This window comes from Abramis brama, assembly GCF_963993115.1.
Source record: "Abramis brama genome assembly, chromosome: 13".
NCBI lineage: Eukaryota > Metazoa > Chordata > Actinopteri > Cypriniformes > Leuciscidae > Abramis > Abramis brama.
The window spans coordinates 25,952,219-25,969,285 of record NC_139975.1 but is presented as its reverse complement, the minus strand read 5'-3'; the positions used below and the strand labels follow the sequence as shown (position 1 = coordinate 25,969,285).

General features: G+C 36.6%; 1 protein-coding gene across 1 annotated transcript; it reads right to left on the bottom strand.

Moving 5' to 3' along the window:
- Window positions 1–116: 116 nt before the first annotated feature.
- Window positions 117–7,695, bottom strand: LOC311094597 (L-asparaginase). Its single transcript, XM_084132654.1, has 6 exons — window positions 7,636–7,695; window positions 7,426–7,521; window positions 7,172–7,332; window positions 7,008–7,091; window positions 6,770–6,932; window positions 117–667 (listed from the first exon to the last, which is right to left on the bottom strand). Exons 2-6 carry the CDS (start codon window positions 7,498–7,500, stop codon window positions 578–580), a joined length of 573 nt encoding a protein of 190 aa, XP_083988780.1. The 5' UTR covers window positions 7,501–7,521; window positions 7,636–7,695; the 3' UTR covers window positions 117–577.
- Between the last annotated feature and the right edge of the window lie 9,372 nt (window positions 7,696–17,067).

The window sequence follows — 17,067 nt, the reverse complement described above, 5'->3', positions numbered from 1 at the left end:
CGACAGATTCACTATTAGTGGAGACTAGAGAGACTCTGCCAGGCAGAATTAATTTACACATGCTCTCTCACTAATGCATTCATATAAATGTAATCTTTACTGTGCTACTTTATCTGTATCTGATATAGAACGAGCAGAAATCTGAGAAATACAACGACAAAAGAACTGATAAAAATAAGCTGTTATGTAGGAGCAATAGCTGTGTGGGCAGCGCTGTGTCAACTGTGCACAACCGCATTCGCTTATTCATTAATGACGTGATCAGCGACTAGTCGAGGTCGACTCAACTTTAATTATATAAATATCGACTTTAAAACATCCAAAGTCGTTTAACCCCAACTGACAACACATGAATGTGTACACTTGTTAACTGTTCTAAAAAGAATGTTCTACCAAAAATGACTCGAACAGAACCTGGATTAGTTTCAGTTTTAATGAACATTAAGGGGGGAGTTGATTTTAGTTAACAATTTTGTAGTGCTCTACTTTACTAAGAACTTGCCAAGGTATAAAACCGTAGGTAATGTGCCTTTGCAATTTGATGTCACCTGGTCTGTCTGACTTCCTACAGTGAGTTTCAAATAGGAAGGTTGAAGAGCACCAAAATGTCATGCAGGTTATTCTTTCTTGCTTCATCTGCTGCTGTTCTTCCCCAAATATCAGCAATCTGATAGGGAAAAGACAAATCTTACATGTTACAGGTTGACAGTTATGGCTTATGCTCTCTTCGGGCCATTCTGACCTTTAAATCTTTGTTGTTGTTTTTTTAAATTAAGTTTTCATCGGAGTGGTCCAAGACCTTAGGCCTATTGTCGCACTTGAACTTGGAATACATGTGTGGTTGTAATAAAAAAATAGTAGCAATCCCTTCCCTCGCGGGTCAATTTGACCCACATAGGAATGAATGGGAAAAATGTTTTTTTTAAATTATTATTATTGTCCAAAAAATAAAAAAAATCTGGCACAATCCAGAACAAACACACACACACACACACACACACACACACACACACACAAATGTAGGCATGAGACAGAACATCCCCAATGCAGAACATTTAAAGTGGCTTGCCCTGTCAGATACTCTGACAGATATATGTGCTGACAGATACTTTAATGTGTTGAGATGTTGTTGTTTTCCTCAGTGCATAAATTTCACAAGTTTATTCTCCATCTGTAAATGTTAGAAATTAAAATAGTTCCATTTTGCTGTCAGAAGTTGACGAGCCTTCGGTAAGCAAATGTCCGCTAAACTTTACAGACTTGCGCCGCCGCGCACCAAACAGACGGAGAATGATAACATAAAAGGGAGCACAATATTCTTACTAAAATATGCATATTGCTAAAATATTTGTTGTTGCATACCAAAGTGTATTTTTATGATAGCACACATTATTAGGCATAGCCTACTATTTTAAATATTATTGTGGGTTTCAATAGATAATAGAAGGATTTGAATACTTAAATGCTTTTTAAATGTGTGTTTTTTTTGGGGGGGGTTGTGGGAGAGCAGTTTGCTTTAAAGGTCCCGTATTATGCCCATTTTCACAAGATGTAAAATAAGTCTCTGATGTCCCCAGAGTGTGTATGTGAAGTTTCAGCTCAAAATACCCAACAGATCATTTTTTACAGCATGTTTAAATTGTCATTTTTTGGGGCTCAGAAAAACGCGCTGTTTTAGTGTGTGCCCTTTAAATGCAAATAAGCTGCTGCTGGACGACCCAGGGGGCGGAGCTTCATGAGCTCGCGCTCAGTCTGTCAGGACAATTTCATCTCACGGAATGATGATAATATCAGAAACTCAGTAACGGTGTTCATTTCGAGTCGGACAATAATGCCTACAGAGTCAGAGTGCTGTATAGAGATGAAACAGGTATAGTTTAGTAGTTTAATTACGGTTATAACGTATTTGTCATCTGCTTGTATGTATCCATTATTAATAGCCTACAAGTCTACTGTTTCGGACCAGGTCCTAATAATGATCAAACATATACTCAGAGCCGGATTAACGCAAAGGCAAACTAGGCACGTGCCTAGGGCCCGATTGGCGGGATGGGGCCCAGACAGAGGGACAAAAAAAAAAAAAAAGTACAAATGTCCTATCTACAATTTATTTCAATATTTATGAATTAACTAAAAATAGTGACGATGTTTATCTTAACCATAGACTGTTACATTACTGCAGTTAAACCAATTAATGTGTCCGTTACAAAGCGGGTGTCGGCTTCTGAAAGTATGTGTAACGAACGCATCCATCAGGTGCTGCGAGGCAAAAGCCTAATAAGCACACAAAGAAGCACAGCTCATAATGCAGGTGTGTGAGTTGTCGTCATCTATTTTGGAGTGATTGCAATGTATTCTAAATATAAACTTGTACTGTAGATCAGCGTCATTTCTGGAAAAATCATTCACCGCTTTATTACGAGTTTAAAAGAGCGCAAGCGTCATTAACGTGCCCAGACGCGACGCTTTGAATTTGTGCGTACAATGAATAACATCGCGTCCGGAGCTGACTAGTAAAAAAGCTACAAAATTAAAAGACAAGACGTTTGTATTCTAAGTTAAAAAGCCAACACACTACAACATTTTTAAATGTTTCAAATAAAGGATCTCATATCTATGGGTCTATCTTCTAAATTCTGCTGCTGATTAGATTATACCCTGACATTACGCCAATAATATCAGTTTATATATTTTTTTCTGCTCAGTAGCGATCGTGTCTTTCTCTTCCACTTGATTTGTGTATAGCATATTTAAGGTAGCAATGCAAATTCAATATAAAGCACTTATGCTCATCTACTGAAGTGGGATTCTGGAACTGTGAATAAATTGAATAAAACAGCAAAATAACAACAATAACATCTTCATTAAACAAAAAAGAGATTACCTTAGATAAAGTTTGATTAATATGTACATACAGTACCGGTAAAAGTCTGGACCCATTACTATTTTTAATGTTTTTGAAAGAAGTTTATTATTATGCTCTACAAGCCTGCATTTATTTGATCAAAAATACAGAAAAAAACAGGAATATTCAGAAAGGATGTGTTAAATAAATAAAAAGTGATAGTGAAGACTTTTTTAAAACAACTTTTTAATAATCAAAAATCCTGAAAAAAGTATCACAGGTTATAAAATAAATATTAAGCACCATTTCTAACATTTGATAATAAATCAGAATATTATAAAGTTTTCTGAAGGATCACGTGACACTAAATTCAGCTTTGCATCACAGAAATATAAAGTATAGTAAAATAGAAAACCATTATTTAAAATTTTAATAATATTTCACTATATTATTTTTCTGTATTTTTGATCAAATAAATCCAGGCTTGATGAGCATAAGAGACTTCTTTCAAAAACATTAAAAATAGTAATGTGTCCAAACTTATGCACTGTGTAAGTAAAAATATACTGCTTTTAAAATTAAATGTTGTATAAATAAAAAGGTTAGGAATCAAGTGTTTCAAGTGTTTTTTTATTGGGGGTGGGGGGCCTCCAACATGAATTTTGCCTAGGGCCTCCTAATGTCTAGAACCGGCCCTGCAAATACTGATGAGTTTAATAAAGTTTATTGTACATCACACAAAAGACTAAAATTCAGAGCCACCGTACAAGCGAACGACAAAATCGAGCACCCAATTCGATTACTAATCATGTATTATTTGGGTATAAAATATAACCTGTATACAGCTGTTCTGTCTGCCCAGCGCTTCCGCCGGCCGTGTGTGTGTGTGTGTGTGTGTCTGTGTGTGCGTGCGCAGGCTATGTGTATGCGTGTGTGTGTGTGTGTGTGCCCATACCTTAGACATATAGGCTACTGCCAGTCTCTGTTCAGGATCGATTGGTTCACGGAAATTGGTGATCTTCTTTTTAATATGTGGCTCCAGTATCGCTAGCAAAGCATCAAACTGTTCCACTGACATTCTGAGATAAATTTTGAATCGTTTGGGATAATTTCGCAACTCCTTGATAAGGAGGTGAAACTCTCCTTCCTCTCGGCGCAATCTCAGGATTGGATGGACCCAATATTTCCTCTTTCTTTTTCTCTTTTTAAGAAGAAAGAGGGCAACAAAAACAAAATCATCCTCACTGCTTGACGAATCCATTTTGTATTTTTTGCGTTTTTTCCGCAAAGGTTTAATAAATACGCATCGGACTCAGTGTGCAAGGTTTCTGTGCGTGGCGAATTTTAAGGCTGACGAACACGAAAAAACGCATACGAAAATTTCGGACTCAGTGTGCAATGAGGATGATTTTGTTTTTGTTGCCCTCTTTCTTCTTAAAAAGAGAAAAAGAAAGAGGATATATTGGGTCCATCCAATCCTGAGATTGCGCCGAGAGGAAGGAGAGTTTCACCTCCTTATCAAGGAGTTGCGAAATTATCCCAAACGATTCAAAATTTATCTCAGAATGTCAGTGGAACAGTTTGATGCTTTGCTAGCGATACTGGAGCCACATATTAAAAAGAAGATCACCAATTTCCGTGAACCAATCGATCCTGAACAGAGACTGGCAGTATGTCTAAGGTATGGGCACACACACGCATACACATAGCCTACACACACACGCACACGCACACACACACACACACATGGCCGGCGGAAGCGCTGGGCAGACAGAACAGCTGTATACAGGTTATATTTTATACCCAAATAATACATGATTAGTAATCGAATGAGCTACTTGCACAACTACTTCCACGTTCTACTTATTACATATCGGGAGTTTCCGGTTAGAGCGTTCAGCGCACATACATACATGAGAATGCAGATTATCACTACGTTTTATGGATGCCAATTGATTAAAACAATGAATAATGATCTCTGTATTAATTATCTTGAGCCTGCTGAAATGTTCCTATAAATATATTTTCTTAACTGTTCATTCTGAATAATAAATAGGCTAAATATATTTATCCACTAACCTGCAGCAGTCCTATATGTCTTCTCATTAACAGTGTTTTTCTCTTAGCCTACTTATACCCGTTTAGTTTACATTTTTTTAATGAATTTGACTAATAAAAAGGATTGCTTGTGTGCATTGGTGCTTTATTACAGTCTTTTTAAAATAGTTGAATGAATGAATGCTCGCGAGGTGCCTGTAACGATGTTAAATAGGCTAGGCTATTTATTTAATCTTCAACAGTAACGCACACAGCGTAGAGGAGAATGACAGTCAACTTCTTTGAATATTAATTAAGCATTTTGGGCATGAACATGTAAATAGAAAAAAAGATTGACATTGAAAAATGACACAGAATGTTTAAAATATTTAATCCAAATAAATAAATGTTGGTGGTTCGTACTGATGTTATTCATCTGTTCTCACACACTTCAGCGTCGCGGTCACTAGTGTAGACGAACACTGACACCCTGTGGTGAAATAATGCGTATTTTTAACAGCCGCAGCTTTGTCAGATTGGCTTGGTTTGGATTAAAACTTCATGTTCCGATGAGTTTGGAAAATTCTGCACACAGTAAACATTACAAAATCCCTTCTTCTGTCAATAAAAATGTCCAAATTTTTAAATCTTATCGCAGACACTCATTTTAGGTGGTGTTTGTACAACTCATTGACCTCAGTACATTGAAAGTAAACATAACCGGAAATAAGTGATATGTATTGTTTCCAAACGGAAGTGCGTCACGGAGTTAAGTGCAAGTGGTCCATTGGCTGCTCAATCCATTGTGGATTTTGTCGTTCGCTTGTACGGTGGCTCTGAATTGTCAAAAAAAACTCTCAAAATACTGGCTGTGGATGCGAAAAACGAAAGTTTCGTAGACAGTGTGCAAGCGTGATTGACATAACGTAAGGTCAAATTTTTTTTTTAACGTCCGAAAATTTCGGATGCGAATTTCGGACTCGGTGTGCAATGGCCTTTCCTCTTCTCCGTGGGAGCGCAACAAGACCACGCCCCCCTTTTTGTGTATTCCTGTGGGCGGAGGTTAGTCAAAAAACTGTTCTAGTGACGTCATTAAAGAAGGAAGTAGAGGGATGTAGTCCAAACGGGCCGTTCGATGTAGGCGACTTCTGTTAAATAAAATATCTCACTTAGCATTGAACTTTGAGCTTTATAATTTTACAGATATTATTTATACTCTAACAACAACATTACACACTAACTAAAGTTTGAAACATGGGATCACGAAGAACGGGACCTTTAATATAGTTTGCTATATTAACACATAATATATAGTATTACTAAATTACATTCATTATATTTGTTTTCATAGCCTTAAATATGGACATTGTTTATAGGACATCATTGGCCAGGATGTGAAATTTACAGATTTATAAAAACAGAACAAATTTTAAAAAAAAATAATAAATTAAAATAGAAAAACAGAGAAAATACCAAGATATATAATGTTTCCATGCGATCGTCATGCAATAAAAATGCTAAAACTTTCCCCAAAAATTATTTTATAATGTCTAAATCGAGTATTTTGTATTTAAGTAATTAAAAAAAATTGCTTAAATTATATTATTAAATTAAATCATTGATAAAATCTAGTAATTTAGAGGTAAATAAAACAAAAAATAAGGAAAAATCTCCAAATTATTGCATTCAGAAAATTGAAAAAATATTATCAAAATGAAATGATATAAGCTTTCTGGACCAAAAATGTATTAAGTATAATTTTAGGTCCTCACGTCATTTTGACCCGGGAGGGAAGGGAGTGCTAGAGCTGCATGTTGAAAAGTAAAAAAACAGATTATGCGTTCATAATGTTCAATATACATGTTAACAAATCTACTTTTATAATACCTCTGGGGTAGCGCCATATTGAAGAAGTTTGGACACCATGAGCTCGTTCCTCTTCTCCACTGCTGCATGTAAAGCAGTCCGTCCATTGTAATCACACTGGTTCATGTTTGTACCAGCTAAGAACCATGCATTCACAAGCCTATAGTCTTTAGCCCAAACCGCCCTAAATTAGAGAGGACAGTTGAATGCAAACGTCCACAACAGACTGACAAGTTAATTGGTTGTTTGAAAGACTGACTTGATCAGATCCATGCCGATTCGCACAGGATTTTGAGTTACTGTGGCTCCGTGCTGTACCAAAATCTTGATCAGGTCAAAGTGCCTGGCATATGTATAAGGCAATGGTGTAAAAAATGAAATGTACTTAAATTAAATCATTTCAACTGCTGAAAAACCACTTACTTTTTTTTAATGGCAAGATGCAGAGGTGTGTAACCAAAGCGGGTTTCCAATTGGCATGTTCCTCCAAGATTCACTAACTGTATTGCCATATGAATGTTCCCCGTTTCACAGGCGGTGTGCATGGCAGTGTATCCATCATAGTTTCCAGCATCTACATGCATCTAAAGAAAGCATGAGATAAAGCATGGATTAAGAATTACATAACCGGCCATATGAAAGAGAAGCTAAATAGTCTAATGTATTCTACATCTTACATGCTCGAGAATCTCCTGTAAAGACACAAAGTCGTTGTTCTCCACGCATCTGCAGGCAAAAGAGGGCATCAGCATTTGGTGAATCGATTCGACGTCCTGGGTAGAAACAATGTAATCGGACGTTAAGTCACTTCATTCATCCAAAAGACTTTGATTCACCTCAATAAACGAATAAAAACAAAAGGATGGCAAAAGTGTAAGCTCACTCACTTCAGGCGTCTTGCTTTTAAGCCAGGGGAGTGTTAGCACAATGCCCAAGGTGGAGAGGAACTGCCGGTTTCGCCGTTTAATTTTCAGTATCGATAACGGAAGAAATAACGGATCATATGGTTCCGCTTCTGGTTCCTCAACTAGTAAAGTTATACATCAAATGAAACTTTAGATTAAAGATATTTTAATAGATAACATGACTAAATGGTTTCTATTTTTTTTTTATATTCGAAATTTTGATATAAATCTTTACTTACAGTACATGTTTGAAGATGTTTTTTATCTTCCTCAGCTTTGTTGAAGTTAAACTACCGTTAGATTCCGGCTCTTGCCGCGCGCGGGTTGCGCATACGTCAGTGTCCTGAGACGCGCGTTTAGGATTGCACATGCGCATTGGCCTGCCACCTGACCAATATCAGAGCCTATTAGACATTCTCTGCCAATATGTAATAAAGTAGATAAAGGCCAATGTTCGGGCCATTCTACAGGATTGTTGCAAACTGCTGTCCCACAACCAAAAAAACAAAAAAACAACACACATTTAAAAAGCATTTAAGTATTCAAATCTTTCTATTATCTATCGAAACCCACAATAATATTTAAAATAGTAGGCTATGCCTAATAAAATCTTCATTTATTGGGCTACTTTCAATTGGGAGGTGGCTGTCCTGAACCCAACCCCTAAATTTCAGCTTATGAAAATAATTTTGAAATAGTTTTTGCATTTTATTCCATTGTTTTTTTGTTTTGTTTTTTTTTTAATTCGTTTCTGAATGTAATAAACAAAGGAGGGGATTTAAAGAATCTGCATTTATGTATAAAATATTTTGCCAATAATATAAAGTTATTAATCGAATTAAATAAAACACAAAAAGGATTGCTATTCCATTGATTAGGCTATATTTTGTAAGGTGTAAGTGAAACCATCAGCGACCACGTCTTTTTCTATCAGCCAGTCCTGTAATGTTTTCCAAACGGAGCCAGAGTAGGCTTATGAAATGAAGGAAAAAAAAAACATTTTACTGTATCTTCAGAGAAAGAATTTAAAAAATGAGAAATTTATTGGAAGGATATAGGCTATGTCATTTAATGTTCTAAAATATTTTACAGCATCAAATGTAGGCTACGATCCAATTTATTTCTTAAAATTTGATTGGATGTTAGATCAAATTCAATATCACCAACATAGCCTATATAGAAAGGGAAGGGCTGCAGTCAGTTTTGGATAAGAGAGGGAACATTTTTATACCAGAGGGTATTGCATTAATAACCATGAAGAACTGTTGGATGACAGGCAAATCCGTGTTTTAAAGTGAAAGCATTGTAAGATGTTACTATTCTCATCCATTACCCATCACAGACCAAAAATATTTCGATAATAATAGTTAATAGTTATCTTAGTTCATTTTGTATTTTGTTCATGTTCATGTTTTTGGTCTTCTTCCCTTATTACAATCGACATGCTCTTTTCCAAAGGGATTTTGTCTCTAGTCCTATTATAACTTTCTGGAATGGCTGTGTTGATGGTCTGATATGGCATAAAATTTGGAAACAACCTCATATTTATTTAATCACTAATAACAGTAAACATATCCAGTTGTGATATTGATATACTTTGTACATTTTGTGATGTAGAATAGATCACAAAATTTACAAAGTATATTTAAATATCACAATTTTGTCAGATTTCTCCTTATTTATGAGTCATATAATTTTGGTTCAGCAATACAATTTATCTGAAAAACATGAAAGCTGTCAATTGTATTAATTTATAACATTTCAATGTTTTCATATAAGTTTTGATTTATTTGTTTATTTTGTATTTTTCTCTCTCTAAAACTCTTTACCACCTGGCTCTAAAAAAAGTTAGCTTAATTACTACACTGTAAAAAAGTGTTCAGTTCACTTAAACAAATATAGTAAACCTGTTGCTTTAAAATGATTAAACTTAATGCTTAATTGAAAAAATTAAGTTATGTGAACTTGAAGTTGAAGCATGAAGTTTATTTCCTTAATTTTAAGGCAATGGGTTTCCTCAATTTTTTGAAGTCAACTGATCACTTTTTAGTTTTTTTTACAGTGTAGCAATAGCATACAGATACCCGAATTAGCCTGCATAGCTTGTACTTGTCCTATGTATTCACAATGTCATTAAACTAAGTGTTAAATAGCTCAAACATGCATTTTAGTCTGAGGCTTAAGCCTTGTCTGTGAAACCAGTGGGTTAATGTATTAGTGTGAGAAAAGAAACGGTGGAGTGATTCGCAAAATTTCTAAGTAGCCCTGATAGTGCAGTCTTGAGGCCGCGAAATTTCATATAAAGACTTTCCAACCCAGGAAAGCAAAGCAAAACATACTGTATCTAGATACATAAAATAAACCAACATAATTGAGTTTGTTTTTTGTTTTTTAAGTTCAATCCTGTACATGTAGTACAATAAAGAAAGATTTCTCTTACTCCAACTATTTGCCATGCAACTGCACACATCAGTACACACACACACAATATGAACATTGTAAGCGGACTACTTGATTACTATAAACAAATTATTTACACAGCATTTCTATAGGAATGATTCTGTCCCAAGCTTTTTGATCCATATAAGTAGTTGATCACTGTAACTGTGATCACTATAAGCAGTTTCCACTGTAGTAGGATCACGCTCAGTGATATTCTACCACTTTTCTTTAATCACAGATCAAGCGCAGCACTATAGCGGCTCGATGGGCTTGAGCTCACAGACGGGGAAGGAATGGAAAGGCTGTGGTCTTTTCTCCGAAGATTTGCCAGTCACAAAGGAGATGACTCCATCTCACCGCCTTGACCTGTTGACTGATGCCCTTTTGCATTATGGACAGAGGAAATCAACTGACCATAGGTTTGTCCACTGCTGCATAACCTGTCAAAATTCTGTGCTGCTGCATGGTGCACCGTTTATACATTTGATATTTTCTGGAGTGAAGATGATCACTCACAAATCGGTCAGCATAAGTAAATTAAACCCTCTTTGCAGAGATGCAGCTCATGCAAAGAGACAAAGCAGAGAAAATATCAATTCTCGCTCAAGACATCGCATCTGTCATCAGAGAGGCACCAGGTAAACAATGCACATAAGAAGCAGGTAACAATAGTTGTAATTTTAAATTTACAAGCGCATTTTGCACGGGGTATGTAGTATTGATGTTGTCTTGTTTTCTGTTATTTTTGTTGTCTAGTGTTGGTTTCTGAGGGAGACATAGAGAAATGGAAGAAAACGGAGATGGCAATAAGTGAGCAACTGAAGTGAATGCGTGAATGTATTGAATACTGTATGAAGGTCATGAATATTATTAGCAAAGAATATTGCAAATATGGTATACTTACCTTTCCGTGTACAGTAATGAAATCTAATCCTGTAAGCTATGTGAAGAAGTTATGAAATGAAGCACTTTATTAGAGCAGTAGTAATGTCTTTATCTGTGAAAAAGGGACTACATTATCAAGCTGATTCAGTTCTACAAGAGTATAAGAGTTCAATGTGTTTATGTAAGACTATATGGTAATTACAGCATCTTTAAGTGCCCTGCGGATGAGCTTCAACATGGAAGCCTAGGTTTGATTACAGTAACAGCATAGTTTTGAAGGAAACTGTTACAATGGTTATACATTGAGATTTGCTATAATACTGCAGTAATTTAATATGGTGTGATTAGTAATCAATTATCAGCAAGGCCTCCCTTATAACGTATACACTCTACACGTATAGATCTGGGACTCGTGAGTCATACATGGAGTGTGAAACAGATTAAGTAAGCAGTAATCTGTATGTCACTGTTCTCTGAGCAAGTGTGTAAATAATTAATAAGATTTATTTGCTGACCATTGTAGAATTGAGGACTCTCTGCTGAACATGGAGAAAAAAAAACGGATTGGGAGAATATGATTCAGACTTCCAGTCTACCCTTAAAGATGTTGACCGTGAGCTCAGAGGCCAACTAATCTGCAAGGCTAGAACTGAATCAAGGGAGAGAGCAGTCCTCCTCCATCTGAAAAGAAAATATCCAGGTAAAGTGCTGTGGATAAGTAGATACATTAAGATATTAAGATCAACTTTGAAAAGGACCATAATGCAAACTAATAAATTCATTTCTCTGCATGTGTGTTTCCTAACTTTGCTACAGATGGGCAGGGCATTGCCATTAGACTGTCCAAGCAGGAAGCCAGCTCCAACAAGAGACTGAGACAGGCACACTGTAAAAAATTTAACCGTGATTTTTACGGTAAAAAAACGGCAGCTGTGGTTGCCAGAACTTTACCGTCAAAAATACAGTAGCAACCCGTTATTGGTTTTACAGACTTAAATTTAAATTTACAGTAATAAACCGTATTTTATTATCTGATATAATGTGAATTTACCGTCCTATTGAAGTATTAATATCTGTTTTGTACCATTGTAATACACTGATAACCACCAATCACAGCAGTGATGATAGTCACATGATCAATCAAAGCTCATCACAAGCAGCTCTTCCACAAGAAAGTTAATACTATAGAAGCTGCACAGTGTCATTCACACCATCACGGTAACACACATGAAATTTTAAAAATGCAATAAACATTAATTTAACAACATTAAATGTAACATAAAACCCTATGTACATAACTGATTAGAAAAAACGAAAAAAACTATGAAGAAACATAGTTATTTCAACAAAAATACATCAAATGTGAAGTGTCACACAGGGAATTGTGGGAATGTCAATTTACGGTTTTTCACTGTAAATTATACAATGAGTTGTTCTTTTTCACTTTCAAAAACTGTAAATTTAACGGTATTTTACAGTAAAATTACATTAAATGTACCATTAGATCTATCACAGTTATTTACCATATATAGTACGGAAACTTTCTGTTAACCAATTAACAGTTTTTCACTGTAGCATTTTTACAGTCTTTTACCGTTAAAATTACGATAATTTTTTACAGTGCAATAAAAGAATACAAAAGCATTCACTGGCCACCGCAAATGAGCATCTTCCCTGCAACAATTGATTTTCAGGAAGCATGCGATTCCTCTTGGCATGTCTACTTCTGCTTTGATGACGCTGTAAGTATTAGTTACCTCTAACCATAGTAACCACACAGCAGTCACTCTAGAAACAATCTTACAACTGTAAGGCTGGTGCCAGTATGTCTGATCGACCCCTCGATGAAACAAAAGGCCCTCCTGAGAATTAACACTTGAACTATCTCCTGTATATTTGATATCATTTAAAGTGTCTCAGTGCACCTGGTGCACATTCTCCCAACCATAATGAAAAGCTAAAAGAAGTTATAAAATATGAGAAAAGTGATGCATCTCTAAAAGGTGTCCCCCCCCCAGATCCTCCATTCAGACTACACCTCCTGTATGTAAAACAAGAACCCATTCAAGTACAAATTCTGATCTCACAGTGTGAATCCCTCAATAGGGAACCAAAATCTAATTATAATGACGCCACCATTTGGCAAGAATATTGAATTATCTGGGTATATAAGGAAAAGGAGTAGAAAAGTTTGGGGAGTCTGTAGGTTGACTTCCCACACAACCGCTGTGTGTAATTTTTGTTGCCAGGTAATAATTTCTACAAATTCCTCTATTTCTGAATTGTTGTTATGATATGCTTAACTGATGATTTTATTCTTATGAATTGGAATTATTGTTTCATTACCTGGTCAATAAATTGTAAACGTTTGATTTTATTCTGACTGACTCTGAGATTTGTTTTTCCCAAGTAGATTATCGGATTCGTATATATTTCCACAAGTTTGCGTCAGAGATTAGTGACGACTAATACCTGGTATCAAATTCAAGCGTGCTTGGATGAGGTGCATCTAATTACCTCTGTTCTAATTTAATGTTGCTTTAGATAAGTGTATGTGGAATGCCACGAGCTTGGCCAAGCCAAAGCCATTTTAAGAAAAGTAAAGTTGATCGACTAACGTCTTTTAATGGTAGTCAAGACCTCTACTAAAGTAAAACGATTGAATTGACCCTTCGCTAAGCCCCGCCCTCCTTAGTTACTGTTGCTACGCCTGTCAAGCTTTTGCGCCTGGCATGTCTATTACAGTATGTATGCACTGGTTTCAGACATTCCTAAGGAGATAATTAGTCATTTTTGGCAAACAGGTGAAAATATGAGAGTGCAATACTGCAGTATGCATTCGAGGGCTATATCCACGACATAATATGCAAACGATTAGAGAATAATTTTATCAAAATTGAAGTTAAAGCATAACGTTAGGTCCCAGCGCAAGCAGCAACCGCCTCATATGCTGACCATTCAAATGGGAAACACACAAATTTGAGGAACAGCTATGTGCATGCCCAGCAGGGTAAGTGAAATTTGAAAATATTCTAATATTTATAAAACAAACAGCTTATCTATATGTATTGTGGAATAAACACAAGACATTAGCCTGACATTTCTCCCCTTGGGTTTTAGGTTTCGGGAAGGGAAGGAACAAAATCCACCACCCCGTCCAAACTTTTAGGATACCGGGTATCAGATTTGCACAATCCATACGCACAACGCTTCGGCATGTTTCCCTCGCTCGAAAGCTTGCCAGACCTCCCGCGCCTAGTTACGGTTGCTAAGCCACGATAGGCCTGTGGCGGTTTTCGGGCGTGGCTTAGCGAAGGGTCAATTAAGTTCCTGAGGGGCATTCAAGGGGGCTATTTAAGTATCTTCGATTGTGTACGTGGGAATATGGCAAATCCCAGATATTTAGCCAATTGCCTGTTTTGATGACTGGGACTGTCGAAATTGTGCCGTGAGGCCTTGCGGGAAAAAGGTACCTCGGAGTGATATAGTTTCCTGATCTAAGCGGGTAAAATATAATCAGAGTTTAAAAGAATAATCAAATATTCGTTCACGTTTAATGATGCACAGACATCATTCAAATCTTTTTCATTTATGGAGTTGAAATAACGAGTTAATACATATGAGAAAATATATTGAATGTAATCTTGTTGTGTTGCAAAAAGGAAAGACAAGTAATACGCAGAGAAACCTTCCCCGTATTATTGGAAACCCCCATTGGACCAATAGACGGGCTTACACAACTGCTTACTAATCACAACAACCTGCCCATCATTTTAGAAACCACCTGGTAACATGACATAGCACTTTTTATTTCTTTTGTCTTCCAGAGTCTAAAAAGGCGAGGGATTGATGCCTTACATATGAAGACTCGGGCAGCTGAGCAAAAGTGCATGCTTTACCAGGAAATGAGAACTGTAACTGAACACCTCCATCCGCAGCATGCCTTTCTGTGCTCTGCCATCAAAGACACAGACCATCCAACGTCTCCAACAGCTGGAAAGAAAACGACATCAAGCCACTGTGATGTTTCACCGACATGTACCAGACATTGTTCCTGTAGACAACCCCTACTTGTGTCAGGCCCTCCCCATGTCAAGCATACAGACACTGGCATACAATGATGATGGTGATAATGATGACAATGAGGATGACAATGATAACTACAACTGTAAGCACTGGTATGACAGGACAGGGCCTCTATTTACAAAGCTTCTCAGAGTAGAAAAAAAGTCCCAACTGGCCTAAAATCCTCAGACTGTATATTCAAACCAGTGCACAAGCACTTCATAAACATTTTGAATCCAAAGAAATTATCCTGATCTCTGTTAACAGTCTGTCTTTCATCTGCTGAGTTCAACCTTGCTGTGAACACAGGAGATTTACATTTCCAGTGCTGTCTGATATCATTATATTATGTGAAAAAAGAATGATGTCTTAAAGTGTAAATACAAAGCGGAAAATATATATGTTGCTGCAGATCATAGAAACCTTTCATGGTGATGGAGGAATATAATTACTTTACTGCCTTACTTGTGCAGACATGTTGTTTTACATCTATTTTAAAGCTTAGGTACTGTATTGAAGCACATACTGCCACTAGTCTGTGTGATTACAAAATTGTGTGTTTACCATAATGTGATATTACTTCTTTATTGTAATGTACAAATGTGGTCAATGTATGAGAGGTGTTTTGTTTCCATTTCGAGAGGACTTAATTGCGCAAGTAGCTTACGCTATGGGAAAACTCCTTTTCTCGAGAATATTGAAGCCAATTTTTTTTTTTTACGCAGTGCAGCTGCACAGCAAACATACAGCTGAGTGTCTAGCGCTCTCATTGGCTGTGCTGTGGCAACTGCACGAACCTGTGGTGAGGTGGCTAAGATGCGCAAACCAATCAGGTCACTTAGCGCTGTTGTAAAGTTTTCTTTTTCTTCCAGGCAAGACCAGGAGACAGTTGGGATCGCGTTCAACAGAAGTTATTCTTTATTGAGAACTCCGCTGTACGTGGCTGCAGTACTTCCAACATTATCTAACTAAGGGAACTTTACATGGTATCTTATAGGCATTTTAGGAGGAGGGACTTTTGAAGGTGGAGACAAATTCAAACAAAGCATGTAACAGGTTTAGGTAACACCCTAGACTGAGGGTCTGGCCAATCTCAATCCAATCAGCATAACCATTCAAACGCATATGTGCTAATCCAATCAGCCCAACGATTCAATGTCTGGGCTGTGGCTCTGAGTGAAACTGGGACTCCAGAGCCATTAAAGACAAAAAGTGACTTACATTAGAGAAAAACAGGACTGGCAGAAACTGTTGTTACTATTATCCTAACCTAACCTTAAAATGCTAACTTCAATGTACTCAAATTTTACTGTTGTAACCTAAATTAAACATTTCATAAATTTGTAATACAACATTTCCCCCTTTGAGAATTCTAATAACCCTCACAAAATACAAATTTAGACACTTAAAAGTTCATTCTTGTAACTTGAAAAAGTTACAGGCACATATAACTTATTCTGTGGTGTGTCCTTGATTTACATGAGTGTCATAGTTCTTCTCAAAACCATAACTGTTGACACATACGACGCAGGGTGTAAAATGTCATATAAACTACATGATTACACAGAAAACCATGTAGCATAAGAGTGGAAGTCTTGAAAGTCCATGGTGCCTGAATTGCTGTGAAGTCTGTTTCCTGTAGAGTCCATTTCCCACGTAGAGTCACTCTGATGACTCGTCCCTCATGAGGCTTGTTCATGGAAATCTTAGGTGATGCTTTACACCAGGTTTCTGCTTGCGAAGACATCAACACATACCTGTAACACAAGAAAACAAAGAAACAGCAGAACAGCAATATTCATGCATAGACTTCATCCTTCCATAAGTAATTTGATCGTATAGTGGTTTTAAGTCTAACTTTTATCAAAGTACACTTAAAAGTTCATTCTTGTAACTTGAAAAAGTTACAGGCACAAGCATGAGCTGTGTTGTTCATCTGTAATTGCATGCTGACACAGAAACAAAACATGCAATTAGGGTCTGTGAAGTCCTTACAAGTAATAGTCTTTTCTGGTTGAAAAC

What these genes read in the sequence shown, in the direction of transcription:
- LOC311094597 (XM_084132654.1), bottom strand. Translation starts at nt 7,500, where the DNA reads ATGCTGATGCCCTCTTTTGCCTGCAGATGCGTGGAGAACAACGACTTT. An exon ending in CATCTTGCCATTAAAAAAAA is followed by an intron (nt 7,092 to 7,171) that starts GTAAGTGGTTTT and finishes TACATATGCCAG; the next exon opens with GCACTTTGACCTGATCAAGA. An exon ending in AATATGGCGCTACCCCAGAG is followed by an intron (nt 668 to 6,769) that starts GTATTATAAAAG and finishes TTTCCCTATCAG; the next exon opens with ATTGCTGATATTTGGGGAAG.